We start from the raw sequence: 22,994 nt of genomic DNA, 5'->3' as shown, positions 1-22,994 counted from the left end.
TAATGGATTATTCTGTAGTAAGGGTGACATTTGGATGGTGTTCCATAAGTAATACCTTGGGACTACACGCTGAGTAATCCATGATATAATGGATTATTCTGTAGTAAGGGTGACATTTGGATGGTGTTCCATAAGTAATACCTTGGGACTACACGCTGAGTAATGAGGAGGAAACAAAATATCGGGTAGCTACCTCATCCCATCAGTGTCAACTTTGCTTTGAATTAAATGTTATATCATGTCAAACAAGTAGCTTCTACTCATTAAATTAAGATGTTTATGCTATTGCGTTTGTGCAGAGAAAAGTCAGAGCTAGGGCTCTCTGGGTCTCTTAGTTCATCATTGCATTTTTTAATGGAGATTTAAGAGCAATTTAGCACTTAAGTTACAGTGATTTCTCTGAAACTCGCTCACAACCCCATAGGGGGCATATGGCATAGATRGGAAGAAGAAGGTGAGGTGTATTCAGGAACTGGTAGTCTGAGAATTTTACACTTTCATGAATAACAAAAGGGGTTTTTTGCTTGTTGATTTTACATGAATTGTGATACTCACATATGTTAGGGAATCTTGTGTCTTTGAAGCACAATGCATTTTTTTTTGAGAGGCAATATGGATAATCAGGGCTAGGCCCAACAACAATCTTGATAACTTTTTATGATGTAGAGCATCCATAAGTCTGGCATCAGTTGATAAGCATCCTGTTTACAGAAGCTTTGTGTTGCTACAGTGGAAAAATCATCTGCTTGTGGTCTTGCCTTCAGCAAACCTCTCAGCCAGCCACGGAAACCATTCCAAGGCAGGAGGGTCCTGGGTTTGGTCCTGAGTTCCTGGGTCAGGGAGGTGGGAAGTGTCTCGGCAAGCAGGCTGCAGTGCATTACCAGCACTGCTGGTGCTAGCAAGGGATTGTTAGCTGCAGTGGGGTGCTGAGCACAGCCAGAAGGCTTGGTCTCAGTGTGTTTGACTCTGCATATCCCAGCACCGCCRCAGCTGCTGTACCTGAAAGGGTCCTCGTGTCTCAGGCCTTTTCAAACATCTTACTGCATAGATATGAGGAAAGTTTTTGTATTTTGCATGTCTTAATTGGAGAGGATGTKCAGACAACCTTTACTTTTTACTTGAACGAATAAGTAATTTAAAAAATACTGTTAATACAACAGGAAGCTTAGCTACAATGCATAAATTAAGGAAGAAAATAATCTTCATTCTTAAGGGGTCATAGGYTTTATAAGATGAAAGAGATAACACAAAACACATGACCAGTTTCCCTTTATGGTACCCTTAGAAAAATTTCTTTCCTTTGAGGTCATTTGCACCTCACTTCCAATTTCCTGAAAAGCTCATTTGAAACACTCCCATATAGAAGCCTACTTATGTTCTTTCATTTCTGATGTAGGGATCCGAGACCCAGAATGTCTGTTGTGGTCTGTGAGCCTYTATTATAACATCAACTATGTGATGATTATCCTATTATTTTATCATATTTCATCTTAATCACTAGATTTTCAGGACCTCATTATTCCTAAAACAGAGTTGTTTCAAATTCCAGTAATGGTTTGATTATCATCCTAAACATAATGCTCTTTTTCCTCCATGGTATTTCACCTCAAATATATTTTTAGAAAGAAGTCACAAAGTCCCAGCTCTACTTTTTGTCATGCTAAGTAATACTCACACTTTCAGGCTCCTGTCATGTCATGCTGGTTGCTGGTTCCCATTCCAGTTTGCAGTAGGCTTTCTGTGTTTGTCTCTGTGAAGGCTCGCCAGTGACACATCAGCAGTGATATTGTATTGCCTTACCTCTACTCTAAGCAATCCTCCCAATTTATCCGAATAATAAATTTGTTTGAGTGCCATGTTATGTGCTTAGTTACAGCTGTTTGTAGGCTATAACCATTGGAAGTCAACAGATATGGTCAGATTTTTCCTTCCATTTCTTCCATGTCTACCTGATAACTTTGAGCTCCTCAGTTATAAAAGGCCTGGTTCTGATCCATGAATATAAATGTTTACATTTTTGATACTCCAAGCCAAAAGGTGGCCCCAAGGGTTTCTTGGGCAGATTTTGATCATATCTTGTATTGACTTGTATTCCCATTTTGTGATCAATGTCATTAATCCAGTCCTAGCTCTCAATTCCTAAATTAGATTGGGAATTGCCTCAAAGACAGCCCACAAGATCTGTGACTTCTGCCTTTCCTTCAGCCTAGCGTTCCATTTTCAACACAGGCTGTGATCAGTCCCCCACCCTCCAGTTCTCRTGCATCTTAAATTTCTGTGCTGATGTCCCTCCTTCTTTTCTTAACTAGTTATTTCCCAGAGGGAACCTGTTGTCACTGAAGTGCTTCAGTTGTTCGGGSATAATTCTGTGAGGCATTGTCCAGGTGGTAGAGGGTGTCACAGCTGAGCATCCTCCAGTATCAGCAGAGTGGTGGGAGCAGAGAGCACTCAGCATGGTTCAAAACATTGCTGATGTGGACTGCAAGGACCCCTCTTCAGCAGGATGTCAAAGGTCTGCTCTTGCTTGCTATGTTGGCTCTAAGGAATTTACTTTTCACAGTTTACCTTCATGATTGTATCCATAATGCAGTCACTATTTAGTATTTTTCTCAGCCCATCTTTTCCAAAGGTACTATGAAGTCTCTCCTGACTCCATTTGAAGTGAAAATTTTCAAAGTGCAAAAATTTAGAAGCATTTGACATATTTTAAAAAACAGGAAACCCATTTACAARTATGGTATTATGCATTTTTAAATTACCCCTTCAGCTAACCTTTTTATATATTAAATAGCAGATACCATATTAGGTAGACTGCTGGTTTTGATAGTTTTAACAACTAATTTTACCAGATAGCTATACAAATTTGAATAGCATTTTTCTCCTTCATTAAATATAGGGGAAAGAGCTAGTGTGGCAGCTTCTATCCTTTTTACATGCATTATTGCATTTTCTGTGGTTTTCATAATAGAAGTATTGTGAAACATCTGTAGTATTCACTTTGCATACGTTTTGTCAGGTGGAGTATCTCACCGATGTGGCAACAAAGGTATACAAAACATGGAAAAAGGTCATCGCTGCTTGAACTTCCTTCTGTGTATCACTAGGTCAAAGGAGGCAGTATGATGTCAGTGAAAAAAATAATTACTGGTTTTTTTCTCTCTCTTAAATAGCTGTAGAAATTGTGTTTCTAAAAGAAAAAAAAAAAAANTTTTTTTCTCTCTCTTAAATAGCTGTAGAAATTGTGTTTCTTCTAAAAGAAAAAAAAAAAAAAAGAAGTTTTCCTTTCCCAATAAAATACAAAAGTCTGTTCGTGTATTATTTAAAGTATCTTCCAAGAAAAACAGCTGCAATACTCGTTGAAAGAGAGAAGGATTACTATCATTTAAAGGAAAGAAACAGAAAATCTTTAAGATCGTTTCTTTTCATGACAAAGAAACTTAAAAAGCATGGCAGACAGGATCTTCAAAGGTTTTAAAGTCCTSTCATCAGCTCCCAATCAATAGGAGTTAGATACCCAAATTAAGAGTTCAGTTCAAGTCTTCAAAGGTATTTGGGTGCTTAACCTCCTTTTACCTTTCACATCACTTCCAAGAGTGAAATGGCAGTTCGATTGAAAGCATTTTGATGCAGTATCTTCATGTCCAGCACTTGGATAATCTGTAGCACCCACTGATATTTAGCATACTGGATACTTCTCTTGAAAGTTTGTTATTTGTTAGAATATGTGTGGAGTTGGTCATGTTTATTAAATTGTTTTCCTTTATAAAACCGAAAATTTTCTTTGAAGCAAAAAACTCAAATGTTTGCAAAGGCTGTGAATTTGCAAAACTCTTGAGTCTGTATTGACTAAGGATACAAATAAAAGAGATTCCTTTGTAAAAGTTTTACAGGTATTGTTTTAGGCTTTGACTTTCCTGGTGTGTGCTTGCACATTTGTCTGTGCAGGATAAGGCTCCAGCCAGATAACTGATGTTACCATCAATGTAAAAAGCCAGACAGCATGCAAACTATATTGTCTATCATAGATATTCTATGCATTGTAGCATCTCTCAAAGTTGCCAAGCCTCCAGTACAAGGGGATCCTGGTGAAAGCTATGCAGTCAGGACTACCTCTGCCTTTGTTTTTATTATTTTTAAGTGTTTGTAGAAATCTTAGATGGTTCCCATCTACTTGAAGTGCTCTGTCTGATAGCAGTGCCTGGGGCATACACAGTGGAAGTGGCAGTGCCCTGTGTTAACATGGAAATGCTGTTTGTTTACAGTCTTGAGTCACTGAATCCTTCCTATCAGGCCGAAAGCATTCATTATAATGCAGGCACTTACATCTCCACAGCCTGCTCTTGAATGACATCAAAACATAAGCTGGAATTTGTCATTATTATTGTCATATGCCTCGGAGTTCGTGAATGGGACGTGGAACGCAAAGCCTTGGGTGCTGAGTGGCATGTTTGGTCTTTTGAAGGAACAATTCTGCCTCTAGCCCAGCATTTGCATCTGAGACAGTTGTCACAGCTGCTCCCAGTAATGTTGACTGTCATGTTTTTAGTGCAAAAGCACCTCATCTGAATAGCTGGGCAGTGGTTACACTCCACATTTTATAGATTTGCTCTTTTTCTGTACCAGTCTGGCCTTTCTTCAGAGCTAGTGCTGAGAGACAGTGGTTTTGGGGATGGGGAGTGGGTGGCAGGGCAGACACATTTGCTTTCCTGCATTTATGTCCGACTTAGGGCCCATGGTCGCTCCAAAGGGCAGCACCTGCTGCCCTGCTGTCAGCCCGCTCCCAGAGCCAGGACTGTCTGCAGGATTCTTGCTCCTGCCACTGCAGAGGGGCAGCTGCTGAGCAGGAGGAAATGAGTCTCAGCAGGCACAAATCTATTGCCTGCGTTTTTATTCTTTCCATTTCCTTCAAGTGGAAAACAGTCTGACCAGTTTCTGAGGATGAGGGATATAAATCTGTCTGCTGCTATTTATACCGTGCTCGTCACTACAAGTGTCTAAATGCTTAAAGTATATATTTGCTGCCTAACCTGAGGTGGTCTTCAAGCCTCTTGGGCTGTCACGAGGAGGTGTGTCTTAAACCAGGAGAGGAGAGGAGTCCTAGGGGATGTCCAGGTCTCATTCTTCCTCCTGCTCAGGCTGTGGCAGGTTGACTCTTAAGCACGAGGCCCCTGGGGTATTGGGAGGGTGGTAGGATGGACCTCCCTACTTGAGATGGTGTTGAATGGTGACCTCGAGGACTGACTTGCATCACTGCCTTATTATCCACTAACATTGAAAGGGAACATTTTGTGTTCTGAGCCTCAGAGACAGCACTGTGAGTTCTCTTCTTATCTGGRTGGGTAGAACAGCAGTGGATGTCTTTTGAACGTGGTCATAAAAATGGATGTGTCTGTTTTGGTTAGTTATTTTAATAAATAACTTCCCTTCGCTTTTTTTGAATGATAAGATTCCCCTTTTCTGTCTGGTCGCTTTCAAACRTTCACTTTCACCACGTGTGCCTACGTGTTATTCTTTATTCCCATATTCTACGTGGACATTCAAACAATATTAAAACCACTGATTCATTGAAATACTTTTTAAACTGTTGTTGTTAGTCATTTTTGTATTGACCGAATTTTTCAGTGGTAATRTTGTTGGCAGCAGTCCACGTCTGCCTGGCTGGAGGCCAGTTTATGCTCGGCAGGATGAGCCCTATTGTTCAGCAGACTTGGATTTTGCTAAACTCTTTAACAGAAATATGTGTCAGGAGATTTGCAGCTATAAATTGGATCATGTTGGTGAGGTTGGGAACTCGCTCAGTGCGAAATTGAACATTTCGCCATGCCTGTTGCTAAATGTGTTTGTGCATGTTTCCTCCATGGGTTTCAAAAAATAAAAGAAAAAAAAAAGACGAAAGTATGAAAAAAGGGAGACCTGTTGAGCTCTGTCTTTTACCTTATACAGCTGGTACTTGCTTTGATGTCGAGTGGTGAAAAATGCAGCAATACTTGGTTTTGTGCATTGAAATGCTAAAAGCAAGTCTGTTTTCCCTTTTTTCTCTGTGTGTTACAGGCAGTCAGATGCCACCGCAGCCTCCTGGCAGCCAGTCAGAATCCAGCTCCCACCCTGCCTTGAGCCAGTCACCAATGCCACAGGACCGAGGTTTGTTAGGTGTTGGGGCTTTTTTAGTTGGTGCCAAATGCAGCCTTCATTTTAAGTTGCACATTAGCAATGTGAGATTTCCTGGTATTTCTTTTCTTTTCCCAGGGAAAATAATGACAGTCTTTATTGTAAAAGGCTTGGGGGGTTTCCGTCTCTGGGGAAAGAGCAATTGAATAGCAGGGTTTTACCAAACTATAATTGAAAACAAGGTTTTCTCAAAATACAGTGAATGCCCAGGGTATAAAGGCAGTTTCTGTAAATACTTGAGTCATGTGCTAGAGAATACAACTCTTTGTTGTCTRTCTTGGAATTAAGATGTAGAGAAAGAGTGCTAACTGTGAGCAGTTTTGCTACTGTTCCTAAAATTGTCATCTCTATTATCTTTGCATGGACRCAATAGTCCTCTAACCAGTTCTAGGATAAAAATATTTTTCAGTRTAAAGGGAAGTCAAATCTTTAGGTCATAGGGTTCAAAAATTTGGAAATCTTGCAATGGAAAAGCTTGCAGGCAACAGCACTGTTCTAAAAGCGTGCTTCATACCATGTGCTCACAAAAATAAACAGAACATTTTAAAATTAAAGTTACCTTTTATAAACTTTAGGCCCTTTTTTCCTTTCACCTCCTTTCTCCCTGGCTCATGGAAGAGACTTGTCACAGCTTTGTTGTGTGGCCATACATGTGATCAACTGCTGAAACTGGGCATCCTGTCCATGCAGTGGTTAACATGTGCCAGTGACAGGCTTGCAAAACAGACACATGATAACTGTGATAAACATGGAGTTATTTATGAAATGCCCCTCCTAAAATGTCTTGCTTCCAGAAATATCCCAAGTAGCACCATATGGGGATACCATAAATACTAGAAGTTTTCTCACAGTGAAACAAGTTGAACTCACAGAATGACAAATTTCTGGGATAGCATCCAGGAGGAGCTAAGAGGACTCACAAAGAAGAGCAGAGAGTCTTAATTTTTGCTGTTTGTCTGGGTTGAATGTACCCTCCCCCAGGAATGCTGATTTATGAGAACATGAAATATATAGAATTCTGTGTTCATTTATTTTGTTTCCTTTCCTTTTCAGTCATTCKTTTTACACAGTTTTTAGTGCAGGGACTTAATTTCCCATTCAAAAAAATTCAGAATAATGTACATACGTGTTCGGTGAAAAAAGAATGGCATCAGTACCCCATACAAATATATGATRTTTTGTGGGATGGAAATGTCACAAGGCTTCAAGGATGGATCAGATGGAGGCTTTAAAGACCCAAATATCTCAGAAAGATGTGTGCATTTCCTGGCACAACTGGGTCTTGGCATGAAATGTTACACTTTTCAGTAATAATTATTTCTGCAGTGCRTGTTCCTCACCTGTCTTTGGGGGACAAGATAGGTCTGACAGATCTGGAAGTGTTGAACCTCTCTGTTCTGCTGCACAACAAAACTGGGGTTCATTGTRTGGTCAGGAGAAACAGGCAGGTATTTAGAAGTAAAACAGAAGACRGCTGCCATAATTGGGAAGTCAAAGTCATAAGTAACAGTGAAAGAAGTAAAATTTAGAGATTGATTTAGTTTGCTTTTTTCCTCTCTGCAGTGAGAATTCTGGGTATGYTCTTAGAGGAAATGTGCTTAGGAATGTTGCAGGTTTTGCACACTTAATATGCATGATCCTTGTGACCGAGCTTGTACAAGAAGTCCATTTGTTTCATGCAGGAGATTCAAAATTTGTAACTAGCTAGGTCGTATTGATTTTGCAGAACATGTTCCCCAAAGCTTCTCTAAAGTCTGTGCTGTACGCGCATAAACATGCGTGCATTCCCTTTTGTGCCCTGYCATTGATTAGAGGCTCCTTTGAAATGGAAAACTTCACCTTTTAAAAAGGCTGTTACATTAGTTGATTCCTTTGCTTGCTTGAACTGGTTTCCACAGAACTTGAAGAAAGGAAGGAGGGGGAATGATGGGGACTCAAAGGGAAGGTGCTTGTCATTTACTGATAAAAACCTGAGCAGAAAATCGTTGCTGCTAAGGACACCTGATCCTTGGGCATCTGTTACAGTAATTTAAACTCATGGCTTACTGATACACTTTCTCAAAAAAGAAAAGAAAAAAAAAAAAAATTCAAGGAAAATGAAAACAAAAACCCCAGAGACACTTCATAGGAGAGGGTAATGTTTGTTTTCACACTTTGCATAGCATTTCTTTCCTTGTTTAAATGGAGAATTGGATGAACAAAAGACTACTAATCATTGCTTGAGCAGAATCCTCTGCTCTCAGTACTTGAAAAAAAAGTTATTTACCAGCTATCATGAAGATTGACTGATGGGTGGAGTCTGTAGCACTTYGGGATGCTAAGCCACTATCTTGACTCATTAAGTTTACACTTATTTTATTGTTAAAGTGTTTGATTATATTTTATCCTGCTTTCTGTGGTTACTCAGCACCCATTAGGAATTTTTTTTTGTTTGCCTGCCTAAGACTCTACATCCTCTGTCATACAATGCAGCATGAAGTAATGATCACATTTTTACRTGTACATTCTGTGTGTGAAAGTAGGGGAGTAGAAATGTAGTGCATATATATAATAATAGGCGTTTCTTGGGGGATTGGATTTTTTTTTTAACTCCTCAGCTTTCTTTTTATATAGCTTATTTTATACCTTTTGTATAAGCATTAAAATGCTCACTTTTTAATAATTTTTAAATTTTTCATGTCCTGCTCAAGTTGTGGAACRTTTGAACCTGCTCAGTGTAAATGTAGCCTGCTCTTTTAGGCACTTCTGTTGTTGTCCCACAACTGGTAACTGGCCACTATTGTTTGATGCCCACACCGTGAAATGGTTTTAGTTCTACCAACACACGCTGTCTACCTAAGAAACAAGAAACTGCATTTATTTTCTGTTCATAACCTGTTTCTTAGCTCATGTGACTTTGAAAGCACTGGGACTTGAAGTAAGTCCCATACATCTTAATGGACTGTTGGAACTGGAGAGCTGTGGAGACAGACTGGTGTCAGAAGTCTCCTGAAGAGGCAAAAAGTGTGTTTAACTGCTGCTGGGTCCCAACAATTACCATTAGTGGGACTGCCATAATGGCAGTGTAGTCACGACTAATGGAGGTAGTCATTGAAACGTGGTAGGTTTTGGGAGGAAGGGGGATGCACATTTTGCTCTTGCTTTATGATCGATCTACTCCAGACTTTCCTTTATGTGATCAAAAGTAGGGGTTTGATATTTTGTGTTTATTGAAATCAAAGCTCTTTAWAAACTTTTGTTGCATCAGCCCCAGAGGTAGGACAGCAGTAATATCTCAGCTGTTGTAATCATTCAGCAAATACTTGAGGTGCATAGGGGCTTGAGTTCCTTATGTTCASCTCTATCTGCTTATTTGTTAGGGTTTTGGAAGCTGTGCTTCGAGGTTGTCTGTAGAAGCCAGAGCTGCTCAATGAGAAGTTATTTCTAGGGATCAAATAGAAACCCAGCATGTCCTGGTAGACCCCCTAAATTAGTTTCCTGAAGCTGCAGCCTGAAAAAGAAACCTTCGTCCTGGCCTTTAGCTTATACTCCCACTCTTACTTTTGTAAACTAACGGAGATTTCTGCCTGCTTATATGAATGTTCAACCTGCAAATAGTGCAAGCMCTGTTAGGAGAATATGTGTCACAATAATGTTGAAATAGGCACATTTACCTCTGCAGGAATGAATGGTTCCTTATGTAATTTTAAAAAAGCTTAGAAAACTTCTGTGCTTTTAAGTAGTATTTTCATGCTTATGCAGTTGGATATATCGGTGTCAGGTTTCAGTCTTATATTAAAATAGTGAATTGGGAGCTCCTGAAAACCATTGAATTTAATGAAAACAGTTAATGACTTCATGTTATTACTCCAGCAAGTACTCTCATAATGGGGATACTTAAAGAAGCCTTATTTATTAGTGCAAATGTATATGGGTCAGAATTAATTTTTAAAAAATCTTTAATTGTTTTCCCCTTATAATTTTCACAGCGGTACATAGTTAAATATTCATGATAATGCTGATGATATGCTAAAGGTCTGAAATAGATCTGGAGTCTCAAAATCAACACAGGTTATTTAACCCTTTTCATCTAATGCACCATTGGGGACTTGCTGAGTGAAATCCCAGAGCACTGGAATAATTAGAAGATAGTAATGAGGATTTAATTAGTCCTTGAGATATGCTGAAATAGGACCACTGAGAACTTTTCTTTTTGGACATGGATTGCAAGCAGAATTGATGCCGTTGCAGCTGCTGTGATGTRCTGGAAAATGTATTCCATTGCTGGAGGCAGTTTCATGGCAGCATTCTGTGCCTGTCAGATCTATGTGGACAGTGCCTGGAGAAATCACCTCCAAAATTATTGAATAGAAGTTGCTGCCTTCTCCATCACCTTCTCTTAGTACCTTTTCATTTTTTTTCTTTTTTATGTCATTCTCTCTGTTCTGCCTTTATTTCTTTCTGTTGTTAGCATCCAGCTTTTGAGCAGTGTTGTACASTTGTGTGCTCTATTAAAAACATATCACAGACAGGGACAAGGAGTAAGAAACTGCACGGTCTTAAGAGTACAGGTGTTGTGCTAAGCAAAATTTGGATTTTTTTGACACTACTGCTTGCAAGGTTTATCCTCAGATCTTGTCCTTATTTAGTATTAGATCTTCACAGGAGTGATATTTATCAGTAGCTGCAATGTAGTAAATTTAAATAGCTTTTTTGGCAGTCAAGATGTTATCCAGCAAGACGTTGTAACAGATGGGATGTGATCAGGCATTTTGATGTTCTCTTTGTGCTTCCCTATAAACACTAAGTAGCAACTCAATTCCTGTAACTAAAATTTCCTAATTTACCCATTAGATTTCATACAGGTATTTTTCTCGCGTTGAGCTGTTTTCTGGTCATACTTATTGGTACACAGTCATCACATAAATCCACTGTCATACATTTTCTTCTAACAAAATATAAATGTTTTTCCTTGTGTGGAAGGCACAGAATACCAATCKGGTGTTTTGCACCTACGATTCCCGATCAGATTTATGGCTTAATTCTGACATTTGATGTTAGAGATTCTTTTCCCTGAAATCTATTTTCTTCTTAAAAAGAGAAACCAGAAGGAGGAAAATAGATCAAAGAATTCTTATTGCAACAAAAAAGATACTGTCGTTTGCTTTTAGGTCTTGGAAAGACTTTTTCCGTGAGAATACGTTTTTTGCTCTCATTCGGGGATTTGGGATCCATTCAGAGCACCGAGGAGCTAGAGAATAAAATGATTCTTGTCATTAACATTCTTCTGCTTGCCATGTTAACGATGACACCACTTAAGGTTAAATCAGACTTGGTAATAAGTTTACTTGATGTAGACTGAAGTGTTTCAGGCTCTTAAAGAAAGATGCTTGAGACATGCATAGAGTGCAAAGCCACAGGTATGTTCGAGTGCCTCTTCTGCACACAGCGTTCTCCAAGTGGGTCAGTGCAGGGAAACCGAGCTCAGTCTGGTRTGCAGGAACACTCTGCCAGGCTGGGAGGAAATCTCCATGCCCAGAAAAGTGGGCTTAGAGGAATTATGCCCTCAACAAGCAGAAAAAGTGCATCACATAAGGAGGAAAAGCAGGTTTTAGTTGAAACTGTCAGACTAGCTCTGTAAAACATCCCTTTTTTACCTCAAGTCGCGTGATGAAGTAGGAACATGATCCCCAGGGGTACATGGAGCAGATGTATGTGAAGACAGAGCCATCCACTAGAGCCATGCAGTAAGCTGCTTTGGTGACTCAAAAAGCTACAGTAGTTTCTCAGCTTAGTGAGTGCTGAATTTATTGACAGTCTTTAAAAAAGATCAGACTATCATTCGTTTTTGCCTTTGTATTTTTAATTTGATTGTAAAAGTGGAAGTGCACTGAAATGTAGCATGAATGTGATGAGCAGGTTTTTCAAATGTGTGCACGCTGTTTTTCTTTGCTATTTTGATTAGCAATGCACAGCAAAAAAAGCTGATGATGTGTTTACTTTGATTATTAATCAACATCACTGGGATGAAAAGTTACTGTTTTTCTCTCTGAGCTGTGAAGTGCATTGTTTTGTGTCTGTTTGTCTCTCAAGTGCTTCTGGAAGGCCTGCTTTTCTTGCCCAAAAGTATTSGGAATTATGTTATTCTGCCAAACTAGGTTAATTCTTGAAGAAGTCGAGTGCCATTTCAGGATGCTGTTTTCAGACTGTACTTGGATTTCAGACAYACACCAGCCAGTCTCAGCTTTAGGTTGATCTGATTAGTTGTGACCTACACTAAATATACAGCAGGCCATGTGCAAGAAGATTCAAAGGAAAAAAGGGTATGGTTTACATGTGATAAGCCATGCTGGGAGACAGCAAAACTGCAGAAGTTGGATGAGATGTAGTTAATAATATCTGTGCAATCAAAACCCAGAGTCAGGTCTCAACAAATAAATTTTGTATACTAGCAGCTGGTCATTGCACTCTTCTTGCTGATGTTAAATCTTGTTATACTTGGAGATGAATCTTTATTTCATTTTTTAAACTAAATTGGGGATTCTCTTTTTGAAATTAGGGAGCAGAATTGACTTCTGAGAGAGAGTTTATATAGTTACCTGCAAGAGAGACTTCTCAATGGAAAAGTTTCCACTGACTTCATTAAGTAGTCATCAAATTCCCTTCCTCTGGGCTCAGGGAGCAAGATAAGCTACAGCAGTTACTGATGAAGAACTTGACAGAGTGACAGTCAATGTTGCTGTCACCAGGCTTGATGTAAAGGAACTGGRTACAATTCCTGTCCCTGGGAGAGCTTCCCATCATGGCCTGTGAACTGGGAGCTGCCTGTGATCTGCCTGTTCAACAGCACCATGGTTGTCAGGACACTCTACTCCCTCAGTGCCTAAGTTAACCTTTTTATGAAGCTTCTGTAAAGATACAACCTCTGATCAAAGACCCTTTATGTCTTTTTAAGATAATATATAGGACAGTGAGTTGAAATCTATATAATGTATATATTAATAGCTAACACTGGATAATTCCTRCCATCCCAAAGGATCCCAAAAGAACAAACACTCATCAGGGAACAGCTGCAAATCAAGGAAGGGAAAAATCAGTCAAATCATAAATCATGGTAAAAATAAGACTGAGGCAAAGGCATTTTGGGACTGAGGACAGCATGCTKATTTTATGTTTTTGAAAAAAAAATTAGGATTTATTTTACATGTGTGCAACAGAAAAGACAACATATATTTTAGTCTTGTCCACAAAATAGATATATAGTGGTATTCAATATATTTACTCCATGAAAAGGAAGATCTGAGTTGATCCAAGGAGCCTTTGAACAGCAGTSTCTGGGGAGGGTAAATTTTTCAAACCTGAAATTTAGACCATTAAGCCTGCAGGCTTTGCACATTACACATTATAAAATGCTGTTCCTTCTTTGCTCTCCTCCATGATTTTCTTAAGTGTGCATGTTATTAGCAAAACTTAGACAAATGTTGATTGTACGAAGCAGACGGACTCCTCAGGTTTTTCATGTTGCTGCTGAGATTAATTCCAGCAGCCCAAGCTACCTACTGAAATTCAGGATTCCCTTCGGGGGCAGTTGGGAGGGCAGGGTGGGTGCTTTTGTTGTGCAAGTCACTGTGACCCTGATTTTTCAAGCGCCGGAGTAAAAGCATCTTGCATAAAATATATTACAGTGACAAATTATTAGTAAAATGGTGGATGAACAAAGTGGGTTTTGTTTAGTGCATGCACAAGCATCTCCACAAATGTCTTTCCTGCTTTGTCCTCAGTACAGYACATAAAATTTGCATCAGAGAGCATTATGCAAGGTTTGCATTAGGAAAGGTTGGATATTTCTTCCCCAGCTACCATCTGGGTAATCTGTCTGATCCTTCCCCAGATTCTAATTTATCAATGATAGATTATACGAATTTCAAGGCTAGGCAGTAGCAGAGGGAGGTTTAGGGGTGGGAAAAATTTAAACATTATTGCATGCTATACATAGAGTGGGTTTTGTAATATCAGAGAGAGAAGCAGAGGAGATTCAGCCAGTTAACCTAATAGCACAGCTGGTAAAACACTAGGGGGTCTGGGTTAAAACCTTAGCTAGGTCATTAGTTTCCATCTTCCCCAAAGCTATTCACATTGTGAAGAGAAGCAGTCAGACAAATAAACAGTGAGGAGACTGTAAGATAGATATTAAAGCATAATAAGAAAATAATTTCAAAGAAAAATAAAACCAGTCCAGCACTTTTGCTTAAACAGAACATTGGTCTTTTTGTGCAAATGAGAAATACTGCAGTGATCTTTGCAGGAAGTCCTAATTTTGCTATGATGTTTTCCATTACTGCCATTTCACATAATCAAAGAAGCATTCTTTGTTGAATGGATGTTGAGGAGRTGTGGTGGCTGTACTGCAGATATTAGCAGATGCCATTGTGAAAATAAATTGTCCAGATACCAAAGGGAAATCATGTCACTGTTACTCCAGTCCAGAGAACTTCAGATGATTTTAGTGGTGYTCTGATGGACTTGGGGAAGATGACAAGGTTTATGTGGTTTTTTATGTGGGCTGAAAAAGTGTAGATTACTTTTTTTCATGGTTAATGGAGAAACATTAGAAGAGCTTCTAATTAGAAGAAGAGCAGTTCATTAGAAGAAGAACAATCCTCAGAAGAACTGAGAGAGTGAATGTCTGAGGAGGGAAAGTCTGCCAAGAATTGTATCATGGTTGTGCAAACATTTGCTCTTTTTTCTCAAAGAAGAACTTCCTCCTAAAAACATTTTGGGACCTTTTTAAAAAACTAGAATGTGACTGGAGAAATAAATAAGGCTTTCTTTCATTTTYTAAGTTTTCAAATAATATTATTAAAAATATTATTAGCCTTCTTTTAGAAGGCTAAAGAACAAGCCTCTGAAATTGTCCTGTGACAATGATCTCAGTATGTTTTTTTAATGCTACTACCCTTCAGTTGTTCAAGTTGCACGTCAGCATAAGTGTTCACTCAGTATCAGGTACATTAGCAGAGACGTGGTGTATAAAGTGCCCAAATATTGCACCCATCAATATTCCTKCCTATTAACTGGACAGGAATATGGAGAATCAGTATTTGCATGGTCTAAATGAGACTGACACTGTAAGCTCAGCCACTCATGCTCACCAACCCATCACTCTGAGATGTGTATTGCCAACTCACATGCCTCGTGTGTGTCAAACAGGTCTAGCTGAGCATATGTTAATGAGGTTGTTTAATGGAAAATAAAAGGTATCTCAAACATAAAGAAATCTTGTGCCTGCTGGCTCTAGATACCAGGTTTTTTATGCCACCCATATGATTTCACTTGGTTTATATTCTGGTACATGGGTCAAACCTTTGCCAGTTTCWTAATTACTGTTATTTGTTTAGACCTGTGTAACATTTTTGTCTGCTTAGATTTTTTCCAGTACCTATATCTCTCTCACTGTGCCCTTTTCAGTGTTGGTTTTAAGTAGCACCTTAGAGGTAGGTACTGCACCATTCTTTGCCAGTGACAGGGTGTAGTTTATGGCTGGTTAAAGCTCGCCCTCCATAAGCAATGGCACAGTAATATTTTCTTAGCTCCTGCAGTCCGTAACCACACATCTCCAGGTCTGACCACACCATTAGATGTTGGTTCAAGTATGATCAACTGTCTGCAGACAACCTGGTGGCATATTTAGGGTTCTGGTATCACAGGCTTATGTGAGAATAACCAACTCTTTCAATTTCTAAAACAATTAATGTGTGAGTTGTGTTCTGTGGGATATTTGCTTTTAGTGCTCTGGGGTGCTGGCTGTGGACACGTTCAGCTGGGCAAAAACCCAGACATGCTTCACCAGACCTTCACCATCTGAAATGGGTGGGCTGRGCAGAGTTTCAGTCTGACTGTGATGTTCCTCAGCATCTTGCCATGCTAACAGGGTGCCAAATCACAGAGTAATGTTTTCATTTGTTTAGCTTTACCCTGACACGTCTATCTTCTTGTTTATCCACAGATGAGCTAGATTTGGGAGTCACTGCTTTAGATCAGTCTCAGTTCTGTTGTATTCTCWGATGAAAATCCTGAGAGAGTGAATACAGCTCAAACCGCTGTCCGAGGAAGCAAAGTCTGCCAAAAACTTGTGTCATGAGTGTGCAAACATTTGCTCTTTTCTCTCAAGGGTACTGACCAGTGCCTTGCTAAAATACCAATCATTGGAAGTATCTGTGATTCTCACTATACAAGTTTTTCCTTTAGAGGTAGTGGAAAATATCTCCTCACATACTTAATTTTTTTGAGCTGATTCATAAGTAGAGGATTTTATGCAATTTTTCTCTAATTAGCTGATGATCAGTGTGTGCATCAAATCTGTTTCYACTTTTCTTATTCCAAGATTTTCAGAGTAGTAAGTCTGTCTAGCCCATTCTTCAGCCTCTGCCCTTGAACAAGGGGAATTTCCTTATTCCTTGCTCAGAAAGGTTGCTCAGTTGTTTTGATCCCATGCTCTGTCACTAAGCCTACACTTCTAGAATGAGCTGTAGCCCAGTGTATTTTTTTCTTAGGTAAGTTCATTTTTACAGTATGCTGTTGCACGTTTTACCTTTCCTTATTTTTTATTTGTCAGATGTGTAAGTTAATGATCTGCTATCACTGTAAACTCTGAAGTTTTAATGAGCTTAAAATGAGTAAATGTTTCTCATGTTTTCAGGTTTAATTCATTCGTGAAAATCAATGTACTACTCCTGGCTAAATCAAAAGACCTCTCATTGACCGTGGGTTAAGTGTGTGCCAGTAGACAGTTGCTGTCCATCAGCTGATATAAAATAACCTGTTCCTTTGCAGTCACTTCCTTTTCGTTTGAGCTTCTACTTTTCTATAAGGTTTTTTCATGTTCAAGCAAAGATTTTAAAAAATAAAAATAATCCATCTGAGATTTAAAAGCAGCACCCAACCCATTCAGTGGGCATTTTTCGTGGGTAGTGCTAAGGGGAAAGTATTCAAGAAACAGATGATTTTGTAWTRGTCARTGTAYTAGTGTAATTAAAACAACCTTTGTGCATAATTTCATGAAGATTTAGTAATTTGCTGTTGTATCTCTGTTTTGTGTATACATATGCCTGAGGGAAAGACAAGTTTTTATATGTTTTTTAAAAGATTTCMTAAGTGGTATTAGCTATATGATATGTATTACCAGATATTAGTGTTGTTTAGGACAACAGAAGCTTCATTTTTTAAGTCTTTTCCTTCATAAAAGGCACAGAAACACTTCTGTCAAAAGCATTGCTTGGCTTATATTTTTTTCCATATTTTGCTAAAAAGAAAGAAGAAAAATAAACTGCTACCTGACCATTTTTAAACACTGTATGTRTGTTCTATTTGAACATACAAACCTATTTTATTATTGCTATGGTGTGATAATTGTTAGTAGTATGCTATTCTGAGAACCAAAAAAAAAAATGAAGATGGCTCAGCAATGTTAAAATGGTTTTTAATAGTCATTCTTCATAAATGTAAATTTAGTGTRAAAGCTAGCTAAAAAGGAAGAGAATGCTTCTGGCAGGGTCACTTTATTCAACTACTTCTSAAATAGCTTAGTTTGCTAAAACCCACTCAGGTGTTTTTCAGTAAGTATTCTTTAGTTGTGATGGTGAGTACAGCATCACCTRTGCCTCTTTTATCACTAATATTAAGGGAAGGGAATAAATTTGTTCACTGATGAGTGTGTTCCTGCTGCAGTTTTTAAAGGCTTAACTCGTAGCTGTTTCCTAGCAGTTTATTAAATACAAAACAACCCACCTTGTCACAGAGGTTGGCATGTCAGATGCAGTCTGGCTGTTGAACCACTCCACTGCCATTACTCCAGTGCAGCTCTAATGTAATCCTAGTTCCCTTCTTTRCAGAAGAAAACTTTATCTTAGATCTAATTTTCTGGAAAGAAAATTTATTTCTTTTTTGTATTGTCTATAAAATGAAGTTGAACACTAGGGAAAATGTGTGTAAACAAGGAAAAATGARTGTATGCCAGCTGCTCCCTTTCATTTCTGATAAGGTTTTTAGAATTGATGTTGTTTTTTCTTTGTGATGCATGAATGTTAATGTATTGACCAGGAACCCTTTTCTCTCTAAGACATCTGAGCTTTCTGCAAATACTTAAAACATTACAAACTCATGCACTGATCTCTGAATGYTGACAGGGCTCTCATGGAGTTTGTTGAGGGTAGATTCCTCTATGCTGTAATGGAATCCAGATAACAGTAAGAACTGTTTTTAGCTTCTCCACATCACATCTGTAGCTGAAAGGACTCCTCTGCTCTCTGGAAGGAAGTTAGAGTGTGTCCTGTATGAATGCCATGTACAGTGTACTGTACAGACATTAACAGAAGRTAGTATAGAATAGATATTCTTCCTGGATGTCAGGATTCCTTTTTTAAAATTTACCTGTCTTAATTCTTTATCTTCTTTTAAGGGAAGGTAGCAAAGCCAACCTTGATTTGAAAGGAATCTTACACCCTCTGAGATCATGAAACTCATGCCTCATRTCAAAGGATTTAAGGAGTGTTCCTTTTTCACTGTGTTAATCAACATCTCTTTTAAACTTAGGCTGGAGCATGAGTTTGAGTAGTATCAGAGTTATCTCTGCTATTGAGTTACTGGCATGGCCAGGGCTTGGTTTTGGCCAGTGCCCATGAGCTCTCCCTGAGCCACGACCYGGAGCATGGATAAGGCAGGAGGACAAGGGACTGTGCACGGGAGTCATTCTGATAACACTGCCAGGAGTGGGAAGGTTTATCTGGATGGACACAAGTGTCCCCACTCTCTTCCTGGAGTTTTTGATTGATGACTGTACACATAGCTGCACTGTCCATTCCACAGCATCAGAAATTGATGAGGAGGAGTTCACTGAGGAAGAGATTATTGGAGTAAAARCACTTATTTTACTTACTGCTCTGAGAAGTCTTTTTGACAACAACAGAGCTGGTTAAAACTGATAATCTCCCATGTTTTTCATTAGACGTTAGTCCATGTTCTCCATTAGCTTCAACTACCAGCAGTCCCTCTGCATCACTACTGGAAATTAGTGTACCAGTAGCTTTTCAGTATATCATCCATCCTGAAAAACCTTAATTGCTAGCAGAGTGTTTGGAAAGTTACCTTATACAGGTTTAAAAGTGAACAAAAAAAAMCCCTCACTTCTGTACTAGACACAGGAGTAACTTTACTATCTTTATAAGAAAAATCTTAGTGTGACCAGTACAAATTCTTTCATTTAAATGGATTCCACAAGCGTGATATATATGGTGTATGTGTATCAGGAACATGGACATTTATTTCACAGACACACAATTGTATTAGGTTTCTAAATTACTTACAGCACTGTCAGAGAAGGCATAGGCTTTGTAATAAGATTTGTGCCCAGAGTGGAACTGTTTTACAAATCAATGGGTCTATTTCAAAATAAAGCTAAATGGAGAAGCTCATGCACCTTTTCCTTTGGAGAAGTGGRGAGTTTTCCGACCAGTACAGATCAGTTTCCAAGCTGCCATTTTACACTCAGTTTTTTGCTGTGTCATGTGTCAATGTCTGCTCTACCTCCAAAGCAAGTACCAGGCTCTGATTTTGCAGTTCAGGTGTGATCGAGTTCCTTGTCTTGGGGCTTGCACAAAGATCAGGAAAACTTAATGTGTATTTGGCCAAATCTTGCAGTTGGAATATTAGCACAGTATGGATTGAGCAGTTCATAGTTCACTGGGCACAAGGGTGGCAAAGTCATCTCATCTCCTGGTTTTTCTCCTTAGGACCTGCACCTCAATGTTTTTAGTTACGAGTTTGATCTCATGTCTGTATGTGGCTCAGAAAAAAATACCTCTCTTCATTAATCTGTGTTTGGTGGGGTGAGCTGGTGCTAACCAGTGAGASGACATCCCAGCCCTTTGGGAGAGTCATCTTTTTGTCTCCTTTCCCTCCTCCTGTCCCTCAAGTCTGTCTGTCTTCACAATTTACCTTGGCCTATGTCTCCCCTCTTCCCTTCTTTTTCCAGTCTTCCCATCAGCAGCTTCCAGTGTCCTACCTTTCTGTTATTCCCTCCCTCCCTCATGTAGGGCAAGGTGTAACTAATGCTGCCAGGCGAGGTGTCTCTTGTCTTTCAGCTTCACACCTCCCCACACGCACAGCACTAAAAGGAATGGAGTGGGTGGGAAAGGGGCACCTTTGATAAGAGAGGTTTCAGCTCTCTGTGGCCCCAGAGTGTGGGTGCCTGGGCTGGCTGCCCGATGGCCCGGAACGCAGCCGTGCCAGAGCCCGTGATCCCACACACCGGGGCTCCCTCCTACCCGGCCAGCGCTGTCCTGCCGTGCACGCAGGTTTTGCCTCACAGGGAAATGGAAAGATGAAATTTAATATGCGAGCAGAACAGGAAAGAAAGCGGATTTCCTCTAGAAATAAAAAAAAAAAAAACCACCTAAACTTTGCCAGCACATCCTCTTTAAGACTGAAAGCAGCACTAAAACCTTTCAGGGTATAAAATGCTAAAAAACCAGCACCCTTACGTAGACATTTCATGGGTGGGATTGCAGGATTTTTCCCAGTTCATGAAAATTTCAAAAACTCCACCACAAAACGCTCTTCTTCCTCCATTTAATAGGCTTAGTTCTGTTCCTTTATGTGAAGCTTCTAAATTTTATACTGTTTGACTAACTCTTCTTGCTGCAGCTTTTGAACTTTTAATTAAATTGGGATTCATTAATACATTTACAAAAGGGAAAAAGGGGAGAATGCAATAGAATGTGCTGGGGAAAGACTAGAAGAGAGTCTTAGAGCACAAATACATAACAAAATGACTTATTTCTGGCTGAGATGACTAGTCTTGACATAAGAGGTAAATTTTAGCTGTGGTGAGTTTGTTGGCAATGGAAGAGTATTTACAGTGGGTTTCTATATGCTGAAGCAAGGCATTTTGGAAGCAACATATAATTGTGGAAGACATGATACTCCCACCATAAGTCATCTGGCACATTACCTACTACTAATTAAGTAATGCAGCTAATTGCTTTTTTTTTTTTTCCTAAAAGTTGTTTTAATTTTAAAATTAGCAACCATTTGTAACTAAGCAGGACTGCCTCTCTGTATTTTACTAATAAAGGTTTTCAAACCTTATATATGGATTTTGGTGACCTGTACACAGGTCATGTGTACAGTCAGCTTTGCTGACTTGGAGATGTGTTTGGTTTTGTTTGTGTGAACAACAACGGTTTTCTGGATATTCTTAATCTGAAATAACTAAAGAGGGTTGGTTTATTTTAATGCCAAAGATTTTTTAAGAAATCAACAATAGTTACCTGAGTATTAATTTTTGCTTTGGTTCTTTCTTCTTTTAGGTTTTATGGCAGGCATACAGAGGAACCCCCAAATGTCACAGTATGGACCTCAACAAACTGGACCTTCCATGTCACCACACCCCTCACCTGGAGGTCAAGTGCATCCTGGAATTGGTAGCTTTCAGCAGAGTAATTCAAGTGGTACTTATGGGCCTCAGATGAGCCAGTATGGACCACAAGGTAAAATGCTTGCTGGTAATAGATATGATAATTTATATATATATTTTTACACTATATATATATGTATTGTATATGTAGGTAGGTATGTGATTTCTTAAAAAGCAAACAAAAACACACACATGACACTCTCCCTGAAAAAAAAATCAATGAAGCTGTTATCCAAAGGTGGAGCTGCACCTTGTGGAAGAAACTGTTTCTGTTATTAGCACCTTTCTCTGTATAAAAATAGTGACCTTAAATTAGGTAAGGAAATGATGAATCTGTGGCATTGCCAGGTCTATTGTTTAGGAGCCCAAGCATGTCATCTCTGTGATGAGGCTGCATTTGAGCAAGCACGGAATAAGGGTCACAATACCAATCCCAAAATAGGACTTCTTTTCTTGGATGAAATCCCAAGGCCAATCTGAAATTGCTTGGTGACTTTGAGGGTAAAGTCTTCTAACAAGCATAATAATACAGTGGCTACTGTGGAAATAGAATATGGAGCTCTTATACATATGGTTTGTGAATCTTAACTAACCCTTCAGATGGAGAGAGAAAGTCCCTTTTATTTTGCTTGTTTGACAGAATTGATGGGGGAGTAAAACAAAAATAGAATATACAGTTTCTGCCCCTGGACAACCTTGACCTTGTCCAGTGTTTTGCCTTTAATGGATGACCTTTATAAAGTATGCATCTGTTTAGGGGTTTAATGAAGTTGAAGTCAAGCTACGGAATATATAAGGGTCAGTATTTTCTTTAGAGGTACATACAGAAGCTTTTCTATTTCAGCACTTCCAACTATTGCTTTCTTACTTAAAAGCCTCAAAAAGGACTTGAGCCAGCAATGGGAATTTCTGTAGGGCTCAATGACTCGCCCATGCTAGCAAGGACGGTTATTTTAGTCTCCAGAGTTTCTGAGAACTAGTTCTGATGTTTGTTTGCGAGGAGCCTTGCTGCCCTATGCAATGTTCCTTTCTGTTTCATCTCTGGGTAGCATTTGCTTTAGTGTTCTGAGACAGGGCTACAAGCCAAGATTTTCCTGTTTCTGATTTTGGCTCTGCCTTTTACATCATCTTTCAACTTAGGCAAGTAGATTCATTTCTCTGTTTTGCTTTCCTTAACTGTAAAATGGGGCTAGTGATGCCTTATAGCCATGYGTGAAGATTAATTACCCAACTCCAGTTGACTGGTGCTTTCCTTTTATTTGGAAAGCATTTTGTGGCCATAAAATGCTGTCCAAGTGCTTATTTTTATCTGCACAGTGAGCAACTAGCTTAACTGGTAAAAAATCCAGTGGATTTATGATGTACTATCCTGACT

General features: G+C 39.1%; 1 protein-coding gene across 5 annotated transcripts in view; it reads left to right on the top strand.

Annotated features, from left to right (window-relative positions):
* Window positions 1-22,994, top strand: part of ARID1B (AT-rich interaction domain 1B) — a 322,664-nt gene that overhangs the window by 236,208 nt on the left and 63,462 nt on the right. For 4 of the 5 annotated variants that reach the window (XM_057364866.1, XM_057364865.1, XM_057364864.1 and 1 more), the window contains 2 exons: window positions 6,052-6,141; window positions 21,513-21,692. In XM_057364866.1, the coding sequence (XP_057220849.1) occupies window positions 6,052-6,141; window positions 21,513-21,692 (270 nt within the window). The remainder of the gene's footprint in view (window positions 1-6,051; window positions 6,142-21,512; window positions 21,693-22,994) is intronic. The other variant, XM_057364867.1, reaches the window with a different exon arrangement.

This window comes from Malurus melanocephalus, unplaced genomic scaffold (genome assembly GCF_030028575.1).
Source record: "Malurus melanocephalus ecotype Western Australia unplaced genomic scaffold, MMel_1.1 scaffold_43, whole genome shotgun sequence".
NCBI lineage: Eukaryota > Metazoa > Chordata > Aves > Passeriformes > Maluridae > Malurus > Malurus melanocephalus.
The sequence above is the reverse complement of the archived record's forward strand: the minus strand, read 5'-3'. Positions and strand labels throughout refer to the sequence as shown.